The following is a 17,870-nucleotide window of genomic DNA, read 5'->3' as shown; positions in this document are numbered from 1 at the left end:
CTCACTTAAGGCTCTTAATTAATTTATTACATTTTTTTAAAAATGTGCATTGGTGTTTTGTCTGAATATATGTCTGTGTGAGGGTGTCAGGTTCCCTGGAACTGGAGTTACAGACAGTTTTAAGCTCCATGTGCTGGGTTTTGAACCTGGGTCCTCTGGAAGAGCAGTCCAGTGTTCTTAACTGCCGAGCCATCTCTCGATCCACCAATGCTCCTAATTTAACAACCCCTCCCCCATTTTCATGTAGCACCATGAGGTATGAAATGGGTCCCTGATAGCTACAAAAATGACATATTGTCTTGAGTTTTGAGCCATGCTGACCTTGTGTTTGTTTTGATCTTTTTCTCTTGGATTTAGTTATGAAAGAAACAAAAAGTATGAAAATCAAATCTCTGCTGAACTAAAACAATGACAAATGTCTCATTTTCTGCCTGCCCGGTAACAAGTGCTATGTATGGGTAGTGTGCTGCTCATCGCCCAGGACGCTCATAAAAGTTTTAGAGATAAAATGTGTGTTATTCACATACATTACACAATATGGCACTGTCTGCATGAAACGCCTTTCTCTCAACTAGTGCACCTCAGTGAGGCAGCCATTAGCAACTTTGCGCACATCCTTCAAATAACTTTGAATTAATAAATTTTATTTATTTACTTAATGCAGGATCTCATGTTTTGAATTGTTGTTTTGAGACAGGGTTTCTTTGTGTATCCCTGGCTGTCCTAGAACTCACTCTGTAGGCCAGGCTGGCCTCAGACTCACAGAGATCTGCCTGCCTCTACCTCCCAAGTGCTGGGATTGAAGGTGTGAGCCACCACCACTGGCAACTAAGGATCTCTCTATGTGGCTAATTAATGTGAGACTTGCTGTATAGGCCAGGTGGACTGCAGGCCTTACTCCTGCTCTCTTCTGTGTCCTGGGTGCAGGGATGACAGGTGTACAGCACCAGCCTCCGCTCATGAACTTTATTTTCTAAAGAAGTTGGAAGCAAAATAGAGCGGGAAATATGGTGCCCCCCCCCCTCACAAGCACAGCCTTCCCTCACAGTGGATACCCAGCTCCAGAGTGGTAGATTAGCTGCTAATGATAGAACTAGACCGATTAATTCTCATCACCCACAGCCCGTGGTTTTCATTAGAGTTCACCCTAAGAAACCTTCAAAACATTTATTTAGTTCTATAATGTATACATTTTTTCATAAATCGAAGTGGGATTTGCTATGCATATTAGTGTATAACACATACGTTGCATTTTAAAATACTCTTTATGTGTTTGTGTGTTTAACAAACATGTAAGTCAGTACAACTAAATCTCCTTCCTTCTAATAAGGCAGGTAGTACTAAGTTGTAGGCCTATAATGCGTTTATTTTTATTCAGTTTCCTTTCAGTATCTTCATTTGCAGACAGTGCAATATGAGTGTTCTTATACATTTGTCTTATACATTTTCACTAATATCCACGTATGATGTATTTCTAGGAGTAGAGTTGTGAGGTCATAGGGTATGAAAATAACAACTCGGTGTTTTATCTGGGGTTGTATAGCAACGGTGATACCTTTCCCTCTGACCACATCTTCTGCCTGTGCTGTATGTCATTTAATAGAGTAATGCTTTCATTAAGAGACTCAACCTCTGAATGAGATTTAAGCATCTTCCCTAGGGTCCTCCTTGATTAGCTTCTTTAGGTCTGTAGATCTTAGTATGGATATCCTACAGTATACAGTCAATATCCGCTTATAAGAGAGTGTATGCCATGCATGTCTTTAAGTTTCTGGGTTACTTCACAGAGGATGATCTTTTCTAGTTCGATCCATTTGCCTGAAAATTTCATGATTTTCTTGTTTTTAATAGCTGAGTGGTATTCCACTGAGTAAATGTACTACAATTTCTGTATCAATTGTTTCGTTGAGGGACATCTAGGTTGTTTGCAGATTCTGGCTATTACAAATAAAGCTACCATGAACTTAGTTGAGCAAATGTCCTTTCTAAATGATGGGGGCTTCTTTTGGGTATGTGCTCAGGAGTGGTATAGCTGAGTCTTGAGCTAGTGCTATTCCCAATTTTCTGAGAAAGCACTAGATTGATTTCCAAAGTGGTTCCAAATCTCATTCAGAATGGCAAACAGGATAGATACCAGAAGTGGTGGAACAGGATGAGAGCCTACTATAGAGGATCTTCTGAAAGGCTCCACCCAAGAGGCAATTGAAGCTGATGCCAAGACTCACAGCCAAACTTTTGGCAGAGCACAGGGTGTCTTATGGAAGAAGGGGGGGGGTGTTAGAAGGACACGTTGGGGACAGGAACCCTACAAGGAGACCAACAAAGCTAAAAATCTAAGCCCAGGGTTCCTGCACATATTGATCCTCCAACCAAGGACCATGCATGGAGAGGACCTAGCCCCCCTGCTCAGATGTAGCCCATAGGCAGCTCAGTCTCCATGTCAGAGCCGGGGCTGCCTCTGATACGGACTCAGTTGCCTGCTCTTTGAACTCTTGCCCCTGGCTATGCGGGAGCATGCCTGTAATCCCAGCACTGAAGGGGGCAGAGGCAGGCAGATCGCTGTGAATTTGAGGCCAGCCTGGTCTACAAAGTGAGTCCAGGACAGCTAGGGCACTGTTATACAGAGAAACTCTGTCTCAGAGAGAGAGAGAGAGAGAGAGAGAGAATAAGAGAGAGACTTAGCCTCTAAAGAGAGAGAGACAGCCTCCATATAGAGAATCCTGGAGCAGACAGAGGAGAGAATTTACTTGTAAGTGACAGTAGTAATAACTAAAATGTCCTTAGTGGTCCAACATGTACCAGGTGTTATCCTAAGTACTTAGTCCATTATTTTTCTTCATAGGAACTTGAAATAGTTAGGGTTTAATAAGGCCACATGTCTAGTAGAGGAATGCAGAATCTGAGGCATGGCTGTTTCATGTTCTGAATGGTGTATTATGTATTGTATATACTGTCTCCAGGAGGGTGAGTGCTATTATTACTCTACCATAAAACTCATTTACTACATACATACTACATACTTCTCCCACCATATTATAACGCTTCAGGAATAGGACACCTGTCCACATTCACTTTTTGAATTTATATCTGTATTATTTTTTTATATCTATATTCTTATTGCCTGCTATAATGACCACTCCATTGTAAATAAATATTTAGTGGTGTGAGTAATGAGTGTTCTATTTTACAGATAGAAACCATCAATTCAGTGTTATAAAAATAGTGTAGAAGAAAAGAGGAGAAAGCAGACTAGTGGAGATGATGTTTGAGCCCAAGACTTTTGTTTTGATGTTTGAGACAGGGTTTCTCTGTGAAGCCCTGGCTGTCCTGGAGCTCACTCTGTAGACCAGGCTGGCCTTGAACTCACAGAGGTGTGGGATTAAAGGTGTGCACCACCACTATCCGGCATCACAGGGCTTTTGATAAGGTGTTTTCTATCAAGTCTAACTACGCAACCTCTTCCAGAGGCCTAGAGGAATCCTTCTCAACTAACCTGGAAAACTTCACCGTGGGTAGTCCTCGGTGACACCTGGGAGGGGGTCAGACTCTCTGGGAGAAGGGTTTCTGGAAAAGAGATTTTCTGGAAGTACTGCCCACGGAAATAGGTTGGTAGCAGTACTGTGGTCGTAAAGGAATAGTACAGACTAACGATAACTATTCTCTATTTCAGATTCTCCTCATGCCAGGCATTTGTTCTCTGTAATTTCTGAATCTTGTCTCTTTTTAATGCCCACAACCCTATTAGGTGGATATTGTTATCTTTGCTTTGCATATGAAAGAAAAAAAAAGGTGCTGAGAGGCCAAGTGATTGCTCAAGGTTTCAGAGCAGGTAAGTAGTGAGGATGAGATTGCTGTTCCCATCTGTGGCCCTCCAACAGACCCTGAATTCTCAGCATTCTGGCCTCCTCAGCTGCCAGGGAGAAGTGCGGAGTGGGATTTTTGAAAAGAAAGGTTGTAAAGGGAAATTCCTTTTTCTGGATCCTAGAGATGCAACCAAGAAATAGACAGAGAAAACAGGCAGCTTACGGAAGACAAGTTTGACTGTTTTTTATTTTTTTTCAGTAGGAAAAAATAGGAAGGTAGGAAGGCTTGAGACCAGCCATCCCAGTGTTTGAATCTGGGTTCGTATCACATGATGCCTTTATACTCTTAACCTAGAAATGGGAGAGTTATTTTGGGCACAAAGCGAGAGCTGTGGCTTTAAAAATATGCCGACTGTATTTCTCTCTTCCGCTCCAAGATTACTGAAAATTAGCCCAGCTGTGGCCCAAGGCACCAACAGTCATGGAATCTTCTTCCAGATCAGCTTATCCCACCCGAAGAGAGTGAAACAACAGGAGTGGCAAGGCACTTCTGGTGACCCTTGGTGATCAGGCTTTCACTCTGATTTCCAATCAGAGGAGCACCACGTCTGCCCAGCTACCCTCCAGATCAAACTCTAGGCCTGTGAATACAGAACAGCTGTACTCTATACACATGCATGCTCACACTCCCAGGAGTCCCAAGGTGTGTGTGTTCAAAGGAGTGACAGTTGCCTTACTGAGCCAAGAGCCAGTGAAAGAATGATTTTTCAGCTTCATTACCAAGTTCCCTGTGTGAGTCAGAGCAAATCAACTTGCTGTAATTTAAGCCTTCAGATTTTTATCTGAAAAACAAAACATATTTAAATCCATATTTAAACAAATTTAATTAATTAAAATAACCTAAAATTAGTAAAATAAATACATATATGCAAAACATGCAAATAAACGGCCTGGTTCCTGGTAAGTATTCAATAGTTCTTTAATAAATGAGTGAATCTTCTGTTGCTCCATTTTACCAGCCAAGTAAGAGTTAATAATGAGGCTTTTACTTTTTTTTACGTTGTGCCAGGTGGGTGCTTTTTAAGAAGAACTGCATTTAATCTCGTAACAACTGCTATTGTTAACTGTTTTACAAATGAAAGCAGAGGCCTGAAGATTAAAAAAAAAAAAAAAAAAAAGATACGTGGAACATCATAATTTACTCTGTAGTTAGGCTTAAACCTAGATACCCTGGTAACAAAGTTTCAGGTCTTGTAGAGCTCAGGGAATGAATGTATGCTGACATCGGTTTGTTTTTATGGGAATTCTTTCTGTTTCCGTGGTAAGAACCAGGAAGCAGCAGGGGGATGAAGGGCACGGTGGGTTGGTCTCCAGGGGTTTGTAGCCTTTCTGCTGTCTCTCTGATCCAGGATTCAGATTTCAGACCCCAATTCTCCCTGTGTTTTGTGAATGCGATTTAGGTTTGTGCTGCTGAACAGTGGCCGAAGGGCGGTGCTTCTCCAGTCAGTCGACAAACCCAAATAAACGTGGGAAACAAGGTGGGCGGGAGGAGAGGATGTTTTACACCTATAGCCTGTTTTATTTTATTTTATTTTTCTCCCAGCAGTTTGTGGATTTTTTCCCCCTCTAGTCAGAACGAGTATATATATATTCATAAATTTTTGCTAAATTCTGCAAAGAAGACTTGGGCAAGGAGCAGTTGCTCAAAACTAGAAGACACAAAGGAAATAGGGGCCGCTTGAAAGAATCCCGTGACTGTGTCCGTGGCGCGGGTGGCAGAAGCAGCTAGGGAGAGGGAGAGGCGGAGTGGCACTGAGCAGCAAGCCTCTGGACGTCCACACGCCAACGCCAGGGCCTTTGGTGGCCAGACCGGTCCCATCAGCAGCGGGCTCAGCAGCTGCAGCAGCAGCCCACCCCGGAGGAGCCGCAGTCCAGGCGAGCTGGCTGGCTGGCTGGGCCGGAAGCACCTGTAATCATTTAATAGCTTTTGCTGGGTGCGCTGACGGATCAGAGTAGGCGGTAGGCAGGCTCCAAAGTGCTGTCTGGCAAGATAGTCCTCGGCTTTAATCACAATGATGGGTTTTCTGGAAGCTCTTTATTAACCTCGGCACTGAGTCCCAGAGATGGTAACAAAGGGATGAATGGGAAGAAGGGGGAGGGCCTGAAACCTGGAGGCTGAGCTGTGATTTTCCTGACTCCTCACTCTCGCTTTCGCACCCCTCCCCCACCGTCCTTCCTTTCAGCAGATTCTAGCTGGAAGGCCCCTGCCTGCCTCTCCCAGATGGCAGCAAAACGGATAGCCATAACTACTGTACGTGCATTATATTTTAGATTTTCAAATGACCTTGATATACAGCTCGGAATGCGCCTCTGCGACCTGTTTAGAGCCTGGTTCCAGGCTACACCGGTTAGTAATTATGTGACCAAAGCTGGTCCTTAGGCCCCTCATCTACAAAACGGATGTACGGGTTAGCAGTGTCTGTTTCTTCTAGTTCTCTTTGCCCGCTTCCGTCTCTCCCCCTCCCTCCACTTTTAATTTCTTGCAGTTCAGGAGGCTCAGGCATTTACCACACCGTTTTCAGAACCTCTCTTGGCTTTTGGTTTCCCAGTCATTCCTAGTTCCTGAAGCACATCTTGGACCCATGCAGCCAGGCTTAGTTTAGCATGAAAGAGGAAAGATAGGAATTTTGCCCAAAGGCCCCTGGGCAGTGCACAAGTAGATTATAGGATTACAGGAAGTTGCCAGCTAGCTACTTCTAGAAAGCAGTTTTTAAAGCAAAAAGGGAAGATTTGCACTTTTAAAAAAATGCATGCTGTTCCAATTTTTAAGTTGTAAAGAAACTGGCCAGTACCAAAAGAAACAAACAAGCAAAACCATTTTCTCCCCCATAATTGTGATCTGACTTTACTAAAACTTCTAAATCTTGGGTTGTCATCTGAATATATGGAAGGCCTCGTCCTAAGGATCCGAACTCTTGTGGGCTTGATATTTCTTATATGTGCTTTCTAGGATCTTAGAAGCCCAGTTATTTGGATCTGGGGACGGGGTGGTGGTACTGGGGATTGAACTCAGGACCTGATGCATTTTAGGCAAGCAGCTTATTACTCATGTGTATTCCCAGCCCTTTTACTACACAAAAGCTGAAACAGGGTCTCACTAGGTAGCTCAAGCTGCCTTTGAACTAATTAATACTTCTCTGCCCTAGCTTCCAGGATGAGCTCTTCTACTGTGTCTTGGTCCCTGGGAGTAATGGGAGGGGCCTGAGGGAGCTCTGAGGAAAGCAGGTACCTTTGAAGGAAGATTTCCTCTGTGAACCATTTGCTAGGACTGACTGGTTTGCAGTTGCGGTTTGTTGCATCTTGCCTTACCATCCTCAGAAGGAATTACATCCTTGGATCTGTCCAAAAGGCACAGCATTGAACAGGCAACGCTAGCCTGTTAGTTCTCTCAGTCAAAAAGAAATCTGAGTAGGAGGTCAGTAAGTGGCTGTCTCATCAGACCCTGAAGCTGTGCTTTCACTTCAGTGAGACACAATGCAGATGGCTGCCGAAGCCCTCAGAAGTGTTTTGCTTACGCGAGGAAGACCAGAATAGGTTAAGCAGCGCAGTGTCTGGGGAGCCCTGGAGAAACCACATCTCTTCCTGCCGCACAGAAGCTGAGCCTGTGCACCATGTACCTTGCAGCTCTGACTGCATCTTCACAGGTCAGGCCCAGTCACTTTAAAACCAAGAAAGGCCAGCGAAGGGGCCAGCAAAGGCCTAGGAAGCTTGCTGAAATATAGAAGAGATCAATTAGCTCCTGGCAGGTGGGCCTTCTGCAAGGCTTCCCCAGGCCAGTACTCACAACTGCTAAAGTCCTTTCACACCAGGGAATGAAGGTGCCTGTGAGCTCCGGATCTCTGGATGACTCCAAGAGGACCCTCATGTAGAGTCCTGACTGCAAAAAATGTCCGTTCTGGGCTTTTGTAAGGGCAACTAAACTACTCTGATGGTGATAAAAGCTAGTTCTGGACACCAAATCCAAAGCTTTGAAACACATTCAATTCCTCAGGCCTGAGGCTGTAGCCTAGTGGCAGATTTTTGCTTAGCATGTACAAGGCCCTAGGTCCCTAGTCTTTTTTTTTATATTTATTTATTTTTTTTAAAGGCATAGTGACCCAGGTCTTTAATTCCAGCTATTCTGGAAACTCAGGCAGGAATGTAGGTTCAAGGGCAGCCTAGGCTATAATAGTTTGAGGCTCAGTGTAGGAAGACCTTGTCTCCAACTAAAATAAATAGATGATAGCTAAATCAATAAATTATAAATAAATAAGGATAGGTGGTATGTGTCAGTAGTAGAAAGCACTTGCTTAGCATGTGAAAGGCCTTGGGTTCCAAATAAAAGTGGACACCCCTCCCCCACCCCAACCTCACCCCCACTCTCTTCTGTAGGCCTTTCAGAATCAGAGCCTGTGTCTGAAAGTTTAACAGGAAGATTCTGGCTGAGCTAAGCTGAAGATTGGATTATTTTATAGGAAAGAAATCAGTTTTAGCTTCAGAGGGGGAAAATGTCTCTTGCCCTAAACCTGGGGTACAATTCCTGGGAAGGAAATTGTGCTATGAGAAAATGAGTTTAGGAGAGAAAGAAGTTTCCTGTTCTCTCTTTCCTGCTGCAAACTCTCATCTCACCTAGCTCTCCTCGTCCCGAGCACTGTGGTGTTTATATAGCTGCTCCTATGCAGCACCATTTATGGAGCTCATTCTGTGCTGCATCGGGATTATCACTTTGTATGCATTACCTCATTTCCTATTTGGATGTCAGAAGCATCATCAGTATAGACTTGTTTGGTTCAGCAGAGTGGGCATCACTTCTGATATCACCCTTTCAGCCATTCATTTAATACATATTTCTGTACATGAATGGGCCAGGAATTCTGCGCGGCACTGGTTGTACTGGTGACTGTGCCTATGTCTGCTTTCTTGCCTTTGAAAACACTGCAGCAGTAGATTCTTCTGGGTAAAGGAAGCCCTGCTTGGCCTGAAGTTGTAGAGCACTTCTCTGAAAAGATGACATTTAATCGCAGACTAGAAGAATGGGGACCATGACAAGAAAGCAGGGAGGAGCTGTGGAAAGGGCACAGTGGTTAAGAGCAGCAGCTGCTCTTCCAGGAGACCAGTGTTCAGTTCCCAGCAGGCAGCTCACTCATTACCCCCTGGGGATCCGACAACCTCCTTTGGCTCCGTCAGGCTCCATGCACACAGATACAAAGACATACATGCAGGCAAAACAGCCATACACATAAAAAAATATTTTTTAATGGAATGTTTAAAGAAAGGAAGGGAGATCATTTGAGGTGGCGCTGGCTTCTCTTCTAAAGTCATGTCATACCTTATGATGCATCTCCCAGTGAGAACCTTGGGGAAGCGTTGCACTGAAACCTGTTGTTTTCCTGAGGCTTAGTGCAAATCTACCTAACATCCTCTAAATCTTGAGGCAAAATAACCCCATGGATGGGGAATAAAGACACCACATTACAGGTTATTCAAGATTCTTATATACCATATTAAAAGAGTTTACATTTTTTCTTCCCTCAAGGCAGCAGAAAGTTTTTGAATAATTTTAAGTGGGAGAGTGATCTCATCTGATTTCTATTTTAAGTATTTTTCCCTTCCATTTTTAAAACTGGAGGACTTTAAAGAATAGAGATAATTTGGTTATGATGTGTGGGATTAGAGAGAGAGAGGCCAAGAGGAAGCAGTGAAGCAAAGGGGAAGCTGTTGCTTTGGTTTATATAAGAGATTATGATGTCCTGAAAAGAACAAACACGGGGAGGAAACAAGTCGGATGTATTTAAGAGGCATAAATACTAAGTCTTGTAAGCAATGTATTGTAAATAGAGAGTGGGCATGTAAATGGAGAGTGGACAATAAAGAAAAGCAAAGTATAGTCCTGCATACCCTGGCTTGAACAACAGGGTCAATGAGATTTCATATGCTGGGACTGAAAAGGTTTAGACAGGAATAGAAGGAAGGAATTGAAAGTTTGGTTTCAGATTTTTTTCAGCTTGTAATTTCTTTAAATTTGCAAAGTAGAGACATCAGAGAGGCAGATGGATATAGAAGACTGCAACACAGAGGGGTGAGAACATTAAATACAAATCTGTATCCGATCAGTATATTTAGTTATACATTTATTTTTATTTGAGATAGTTCAAGGGTGTCCTTGAACTTGTTACGTACCCTAGGCTGTCTTTGAACTTGTTACATAGGCTAGGCTGTCCTTGGACTTCTCCATCCTTCTGCTTCAGCTTCCTGAATGCTGGGATTATAGGCATATCCACCATGCTCAACTTTATTATTAAGCTTAGATGGCCATTTATGCCCTTAAACAGGGCTGAAGCCCGAAAAGGAAGTGTAGAAATAAAGTAAAGAGTCACAGGCCAAATCCATCAAATGTGTAGGTGAGGAGGACCATGCAAAGGCAAAAAGAAAGATCAGGAGAATGTTCTGTGTCAACCTGACAACACCTCCACAAAATATGGAAGAGGAAGAAAAACTTTCTGACTCCTCTTTTGCTTTTCTAAAAGCAAAGCAAATTTGCAAAACCAACAAACAAAAATGCTTAAACACACACTAGTGAGAACCAAAAGCAACCACTAGAAATTGGCTAAATTTGGACTCTGCCTAGACTTGAATCTACAGTAACAACATGTACCAAACCAATTGCCATCTGCCATTTAAGTTGCTGTCCTTGGGGACTAAAAAGTTCATTCCTCTGTCTTGTCTTTTGTCCAAATATTCACTGCTCTTCGTTGAAGCCTGTGAAATCCAATTTAAAGCCATCTCTTTGGTAGTCATCAATTTCCTTGGTGTTTCTCTGTGTATATGAAATACATACTCTTTCTTTCATTTTAATCTGTTGTGTCACAGAAGCCTTGTCCAATACGAAGATCCCTTGGGGTTGTTTGTCTCCTACGTGACAAAGAACTCATGAGTCACTGTTTCAAGAAGGAAGTGACAAATGTTTCTGAAGGGTTTGATAGGATAAAAACTGAAATGAGACTTTTGGACTTTTGGGAAATAGCGTAGAGTACTTGGTGCAGACAATGCTCAAAACAGTGGTTCTCAGGGACACCAAAGAAATGGTTGGAAGTAAGGCGCGGAAATAGCAGGTGTGAGCAATCCTAAGACGAGGATGATCGTAAACAAGTTATCCGGCTGAACATTCTGCGAGCCCACCAAAAAGCAGTGCCAGAGGCAGAAACCCTCTTCTGATGTCAAAAGTTCGAGTGTTGTGGCTCCTGGGGTCTCATTTTCAGGCAGACCGTCACTCTCCCTCTATAGCTCTGGCTTCCCTTTTAAGGGTGCTATGGCACTTCTCTATGAAGTATTTTTCAACTTTATTCGTAAAGAAATTTTGCATTGAAGACTCCCCCTCCGTGGATGCATAATCGTCTTCTGCAGACTCAATGCAAATGTCACTGTACCTCTAGAATCCCATATAACCTTGCCCAATAAAATCAGTAATTTTTTCTTCTGTAGTCCCGCAAAATTTTACATAGACTGTGACCATTCTGGGGAAGGAGGCTTGGCTTGCAATTGAAATTGGAATACTTTATTCGAACAAATAGATTCAGTTTACAGCAGGATCTCATCCTGTTCTATTGTGGATGATGATCTCTATATTCCACTTCTTCCCATCTTATCTCTGTTTTACCCGTAGAATCAAGGCAGATAATTAGTTCAAACAGTTCATCTGTAGTTTGGGCAGAATTAGGACTGAAAATACGCCAGGTAGCTGTGGCACACGCCTTTCATTTGAGCACCCAGGAAGCAGGGTAGGTGGATGTCTGTGAGTTCGAGGCCAGCCTGGTCTACAGAACAAGTTCTAGGACAGCAAGCACTACAAAGAGGAGCCCTGTCTAGAAAAACAAAAACAAAATAAAAAAAAAACAAACAAACAAATAAAAAAGAGTGAAAAGGAATGTGTCCCCTAATCCACACCCTGGAAGCAGCATTTTTCTGCTTTAAGCCTGCTTCTACATCCTGTCATGTTCCCAGGCAAGCTTCCACAGCTATGTGATTTAGGAAATTTCTTCACAAAGAGTCAAAACCATGTTATTAGAAAACTAGATTTGTGGGCCCTGTGGTAAGAAAATCTGTCCTGTTGATTGTTCCCAGACACTGGCATTTCCTCTGGCTTCTCCCACTTGTGTATGGCATAAGGGAAAACATACATTCGCTGATGTTGATTTGTGATGTTTTGTCTTTCAGAACCTGAGGCAGGAGAAGTGTCCCCTCCGGTGGGTGCTGGTGTCAACAGCAACAGCTGGACCTTTAAATACGGACCAGGCAACCCCAAACAGTCCGGTCCCGGTGAGTTGCCAGACAAATTCATTATCCCAGGATCTCCTGCAATCATCTCCATCCGGCAGGAGCCTGCTAACAACCAAATTGACAAAAGCGACTTTATAACCTTCGGCAAAAAGGAGGAGACCAAGAAAAAGAAGAAAAAGAAGAAGGGTAACAAGACCCAGGAGAAAAAAGATAAAGGAAACGGAACGACTGACAACAGTGACCAGTGAGGCCACCAAATGGAAACAAGCCACTTAGCCAGTTTTTGTAACAATGGCAAATCTCTCCCATGTAGCAACCCCCTGATCCTTTCTCCTATGACATGAGCCCTCCTAGAGACCTCAGAAATCTGCAGAAAGTTCCCTGTGTCTGTCTTGATTGCATTTAACAGGTTTTGTCTTGAAAAGCTTTCCTAAGTCTGGTGTTAACTCTTTCTCTCCACTCTGGCTTGTTTTCAGAACCTAAAAAGCAGACCCAAGTTTCCTTTCTCCTCCGCCGCAAAGGAGAGGCTTCCCAGCCCCGCCAGTGAGAGTTGGACTCTCTGCCCTGTGCTTCAGGCATCCTGTCTTGATGACATTTGCAGGGCAGGCTGAAAGGTATTCAGGTTGAGCAGCTTGGGTGTTTGTGGTCACTGGGTATGTGTGGCTACCATGAGTGTTCGTGAGCCTGACATTGGCTGGGATGGTCCAGGTTAGATTAGTTGACACAAGAAGGGCTAGGAAACAGAGGCACATCAGCATGGCAGAGTCTTCAGTCTGGAGGGGGAAATGTGAAACTAAAAGGGACCAGACTTTCTCAGTCTCTCAACCGGAGGTGTGGTGATCATCCTCTAGCAGTCAAAATCATCCCTGCTGACAAAGCTTTAGGGGTCCCTCAAGTCTGTTGATTACAGCACCACTATAATGGAAAGCTGCATTCTCATGCACACAAGCCGACAGTTCAGGTGGTTAACAAGAGGTCAGCCAGGGCAACAGAAGCAGATCTGATGTGTTTCCTGTACACGTCCTTGTGCTCACGCTATTAAAAATTCTTTTGCAAACAGTGTTTATGAAAAGGACACATCCTTTTCCAACAACACATATGCAAAAGCAAAAGAAAAACCCAACGCCTCACTTTATGCAGTTTGTTGTTTGATAGATTTATTTAAAAAAAAAAAAAAGAGAAAGTCTATAGCTATAAATCTTTAAAGGAATATGATGAATACAATCCCCCCAACCTCCCCTCAAAAGAGAATCCAGTCTACAGCCATTTTAAATGACCATTGCTGCTACAGAAGTGCTTTAAGAGAATTGCCTGGAACATCTGTATTATACCGGCCACCTGCCAATCACAGCTTTACTCTTTCAGGTCACTCTGGGGCTGCCTCTTGCATGTATTAATTACTAAATAAAAGGACCTTTCTCTCTTTTCTAAGAAAAAATGATGTGCACTTTGATTACACAACCTTCTCTAACCCACTATATCAAGACCCAGAAACTGAAGAAAAATATTGTTTTCTCATACATACAGTAAGCAGACTTTTCATTCTTCCGATTCTGTGATTGTCTCGGTGTGCTAGCCTACACCTTCGCCTTGTTTTCCTTTTCTATAACACTCTGAATTGCTAACCTTACTAACACCTATGATGTTACCTGAATCAACCTCCCATATGTATGCTGTATGCTATATAAGACTCCTGAGATATACTTACTCTGTGCTTGTGTCTGTGAATGTTAATGCAACTATTACCTAGAGTGAACTTTAAGCTTTATTGTTGAATGTAAGCCCATTATATTTCCTTTTGTACACCTGTGGAAAAGTGGAATAGTGTTTTTTTTAAACCATTGTTAATCAGCTTTTATGTATGAAAGACACAGTAAAATTTCTTTCTTAAATCAAGATGCTGGTGATTCAAGGAATTTTATTTATGGTCAGCCAAGGGCTGTCTCTTGCCAAGACTCCTGCTGGCAAGGGAATAGATAAAGCTGTTTTGTTTTGTTTTTTTCTAGTAGCAGTTCTGGAATAAATACTGAAGTGAGTCCCTGAGGGTGTGCAAGCACAAAATTGTACCAATCTGACCTCATTGAACTTGCAGATTGCTTTGAAATGCTATCCGGAATATCAGCTCATAGAAAGTAATAAAGTTTACTGTTACCATAAATAAGACATTTTAAGTTTGTTGTGCACAACTTAGACGTTTGATTAATTATATTATCTATTTAAAAGAATAAAAAGAGGTAGGAGTCTGTTTTAAAAGGCATAAAATCTCAAAAAAAAAAAACTGTCTTGTCTACTTTTAGCTTCATTCTCCCATATTTTGAAGGGTGTGTAACTTCAGCTCTGCAGGATTGCATGGGGTAAAACTTGTTGACAACACATGTGAACCATTGCTACATTGTAGGTTGTGATCATTTTGCCCCACTGAAGCCCATGTAACTGACCTTACGTGCCTTTTGAACTAGGAGAATCGGGCTAATTTATTAATGATGATAACTATAATGAATATGTACAGCACTTTTTAAATTCATGAAGTGCTTTCCAATTCGTGTTAGTTACTAGTTATTACAGCTGTAAGGATAAAACACGTCATGTGGATTCATTTTTAATTGGTGCTATTGGTATTTCCTCTGTTATTGCTAATAAATGGAAATGGTGGTGTGAAAGCAATGGTGGTCATTTCTAAGTACAAGAGTAGGAGAAAAACGGGACACTGATGGTCATTAGCTGTTCCTGCTGCTGAAGAATATCTGGCTGTCACCTCGTTTTTATGTTTATCACCGAGGCAAACAAGGATGGAATCAAGAGTCTCACGTACTGCCAGGAGGGTGATGGTCACTTCCCACTTTGCTCTTTTAGTCTGACAAGAACTGCAGCAAATCAGTTTTTATCATTAGAGACCCCTCCCCAGCCATCTTGTTTATTTACTCACTTAGTCCTTGTACCTCTTTACAATTAGGAAGCAAACACAAACACATGCATCAAACCACACACACACATACACACACACACACACACACATACATACACATAAATACACACATACATCAAACCACACATACACACAACACACCCCATCACACCACACATACATATACACCATACACACTGCACATACACGCACCACACACACACACACACACACACACACACACACCCCATCCCCAGGAATAAACTTTTGTTGACTATACAGTACTTAACTGCCACCCTCTGGAGAGGTTCAGCCCTTGCCACTACATGATCTGTAACAGATAGATTAGATTATCCTTTTGAAGCTAAATTTCGATGAGCATGGGCTTTCGATGTGTATTTCTTAGTATGGAACAGTTTTACGCCCAGGGGACATCAGTGTATGTCCTCTTTATGGGGAGGTGAGAATGCTTTGGCTTTTAGTGGGTAGAGAACAAGGAACTGCTCAACCCCACAGTTCACAAAGGAGACCCCACAAGAAATGAGTTTTCCAGTCCATAAACATAAATTCAGTTCTTGGGTTAAATCTAGATTTTTAATCCACTCAGACACTAACAATGCACTAGACAAGTAAACACAACAAAACAGACAAACAAAACTATCAGCGTCAGGGCTGGAAAGCTAGAGTCCTTAGGAAATGGCAAGCTGGTCACTCGTGGCCCTACTTAATCACATTTTCATGAGTTTCCTCTCCAAAGAGAAGCAATCACAGTATTTCCCCTGATTAGCTTGGCTGCAGACAAGCATGACACAATGCAGCTGGCAGCTAAGAAACTCCCTTTTACTCAGGAATGAGTGTGTGTTCATGCACATGTGATGATCACACACACACACTCACACACACACACACACACACACACTTTTTATTATTAAGAAGTACACTCTAGTAAACGAGTGTGGTGCTAACCTACCTTTGACATGTTCCCTAAAGTGGTACATAACGACTCTATTGTGACACTATTTGAGTTGGTTTCCTGTTTTTCCTGAGGCTGATCCGTGGAGATCACTTTGGGGCTGCTGAAAAGCGAAACCCTGAAAATCGTTTACCCTAAACAATCTCCAGGCTTATGCCCTTAAGCTCCTTTAAAGTACTAGAAGATTTACTTCCATATGGAGTGTAGTCTGCACAGAGAAATGGGAAATTAAAAGTGGAAAAAGTTAAATGAAGGCACGAGATAGTGAAAAACAAAATCCAGTATTTCACTGTAACAAAATTGTCATCTGAGGTGTGGCTCTCTAGCCACTAAAGTGATACGCAATTCCTGTAAACACCAACCAGCTTAAGAGAAGAGCTAACAGAAATGAATAACGGATACATAAGGACGTGGGAGGCTTGATTGCATAGCTCCCATTTTAAAAATTTTGCTTCTACTGTGTTACTTTGATTTTATGTGATATTGAACTTCTATTACAAAAGTCACATGTTCTTTTTAAATAAACCAAGCAATCCAGAGGTGCATTAAGAAAATCAGAGGTTTATTGAATGACTCAGCAGATAAAGGTGCCTATCGCCAAACCCGAGAACCTGAGTTCAGTCCCCAGTGCCATATGCTACAAGGAGAGCCCTGACTTCAAGTTCCCCTTAGCCTTCGCAAGCACACTGCCAATGAATGAATGTAATCATATTTTAAAAAGAAACACCATTACACAGACAACCAGCAGGAACTGTTTCCGCATTTTTTCCTTTGTGCATACATCTACCATGCCACACACAGGCTAAGCTGTTTTTGTTTTTTTTTTTTTTTTGAAGTAAAAGTAAAAGAAAAATACTGCTAAGATTGCTTCCCTGTAGAATTCTTAACTAATAATATCATAGCGATTTCCTCAAGTTCCATAAAAATTCTGATCTTAGTGTACTCATACGACTAGATTTTGGCTACCAGAAATAAAGAGTTTTCAGTGATAAATCCTGGGCTCATGCTGTAAGCCTTGTGTATTCCACAGAGGGAGTTTGCAAGGTTGTTAAGGAACTTTTATGCATCTCCCTTTAAAATAATCACATTCCTCTATCTGAAAACAAATTTATTTTTAGTATTCAGCAGTACATTTTAGCTCTGTTTATAGATAAATTATGAAAAACAGGAAGAGACACTAGCAAAACAGGAAAGCTAGAGAGGTTTATCGTCATTTATTTATCCAGAATAATGAGGTGGGGGTTCCATTTCAGTCAAAAACTAATACACATGTGTTAAGGGGGTGACAAAAAAGAACACTGATTCTTTTCTAGGTTGTTACATCTCCGCTGAAAGCTAGAACTTGGTACCAGAGGAACTGATTTTACTTTAAGAAAAGTAAATTGCTTTTCAAACAATAAAGTTGACGGCGAAGATCAAGGTAACCATTTGCAAGTTAAAAAAAAGAAAAGAATCTCAATTGCAAAACCATCTGGCTCAAAGCTTGAAATGATTTTCCTCTTTAAATTATTGATAGCATTTTCTCTCCCACGTCAGTCTATCAAAAAGGAATTGCATTCCCAAGTCCTTACTTAGGCTTATTCCATTCTCTATGGCTAACAGCATTCACTAGAAATACAGAATACACGTTGCTTCTCTGCTGCAGCAGCTCTCCAGACCTCCTCCCCATCATTCATCCCTTTTAGGCTTAGGCTCAGGAATCCTGAACCTCAGAAATCCCAATCTTTCTGTCACACCTGGTGAACAGAGTACATGCTTGCAAATGGTATTTAGAATAGGAAGGCAGTGCTAAATTTCACCTTGGGGGACTGTGGGATGGGAAGAGAGCTCTTGTACATGCTAAGCACAAACCAGGTAAAATTAAAATCACATG

The 17,870-nt window shown here is 42.1% G+C and overlaps 1 protein-coding gene across 3 annotated transcripts in view; it reads left to right on the top strand.

Annotated features, from left to right (window-relative positions):
- The window catches only part of Pcdhac2 (protocadherin alpha subfamily C, 2), an 86,002-nt gene extending 73,171 nt beyond the window's left edge, over positions 1-12,831 (top strand). For 2 of the 3 annotated variants that reach the window (XM_055606751.1, XM_055606750.1), the window contains exon 4: positions 12,057-12,669. In XM_055606751.1, the coding sequence (XP_055462726.1) occupies positions 12,057-12,367 (311 nt within the window). In that variant the 3' untranslated portion in view covers positions 12,368-12,669. Of the gene's footprint in view, positions 1-12,056 lie in introns of all 3 variants that reach the window. The other variant, XM_055606752.1, reaches the window with a different exon arrangement.
- Positions 12,832-17,870: the final 5,039 nt, after the last annotated feature.

This window comes from Psammomys obesus, unplaced genomic scaffold (genome assembly GCF_907164565.1).
Source record: "Psammomys obesus unplaced genomic scaffold, mPsaObe1.curated_primary_1811, whole genome shotgun sequence".
In the NCBI taxonomy this organism is placed as follows: Eukaryota; Metazoa; Chordata; class Mammalia; order Rodentia; family Muridae; genus Psammomys; species Psammomys obesus.
Note: the sequence above shows the minus strand (reverse complement) of the source record. Positions and strands in the feature narration are given on the sequence as shown.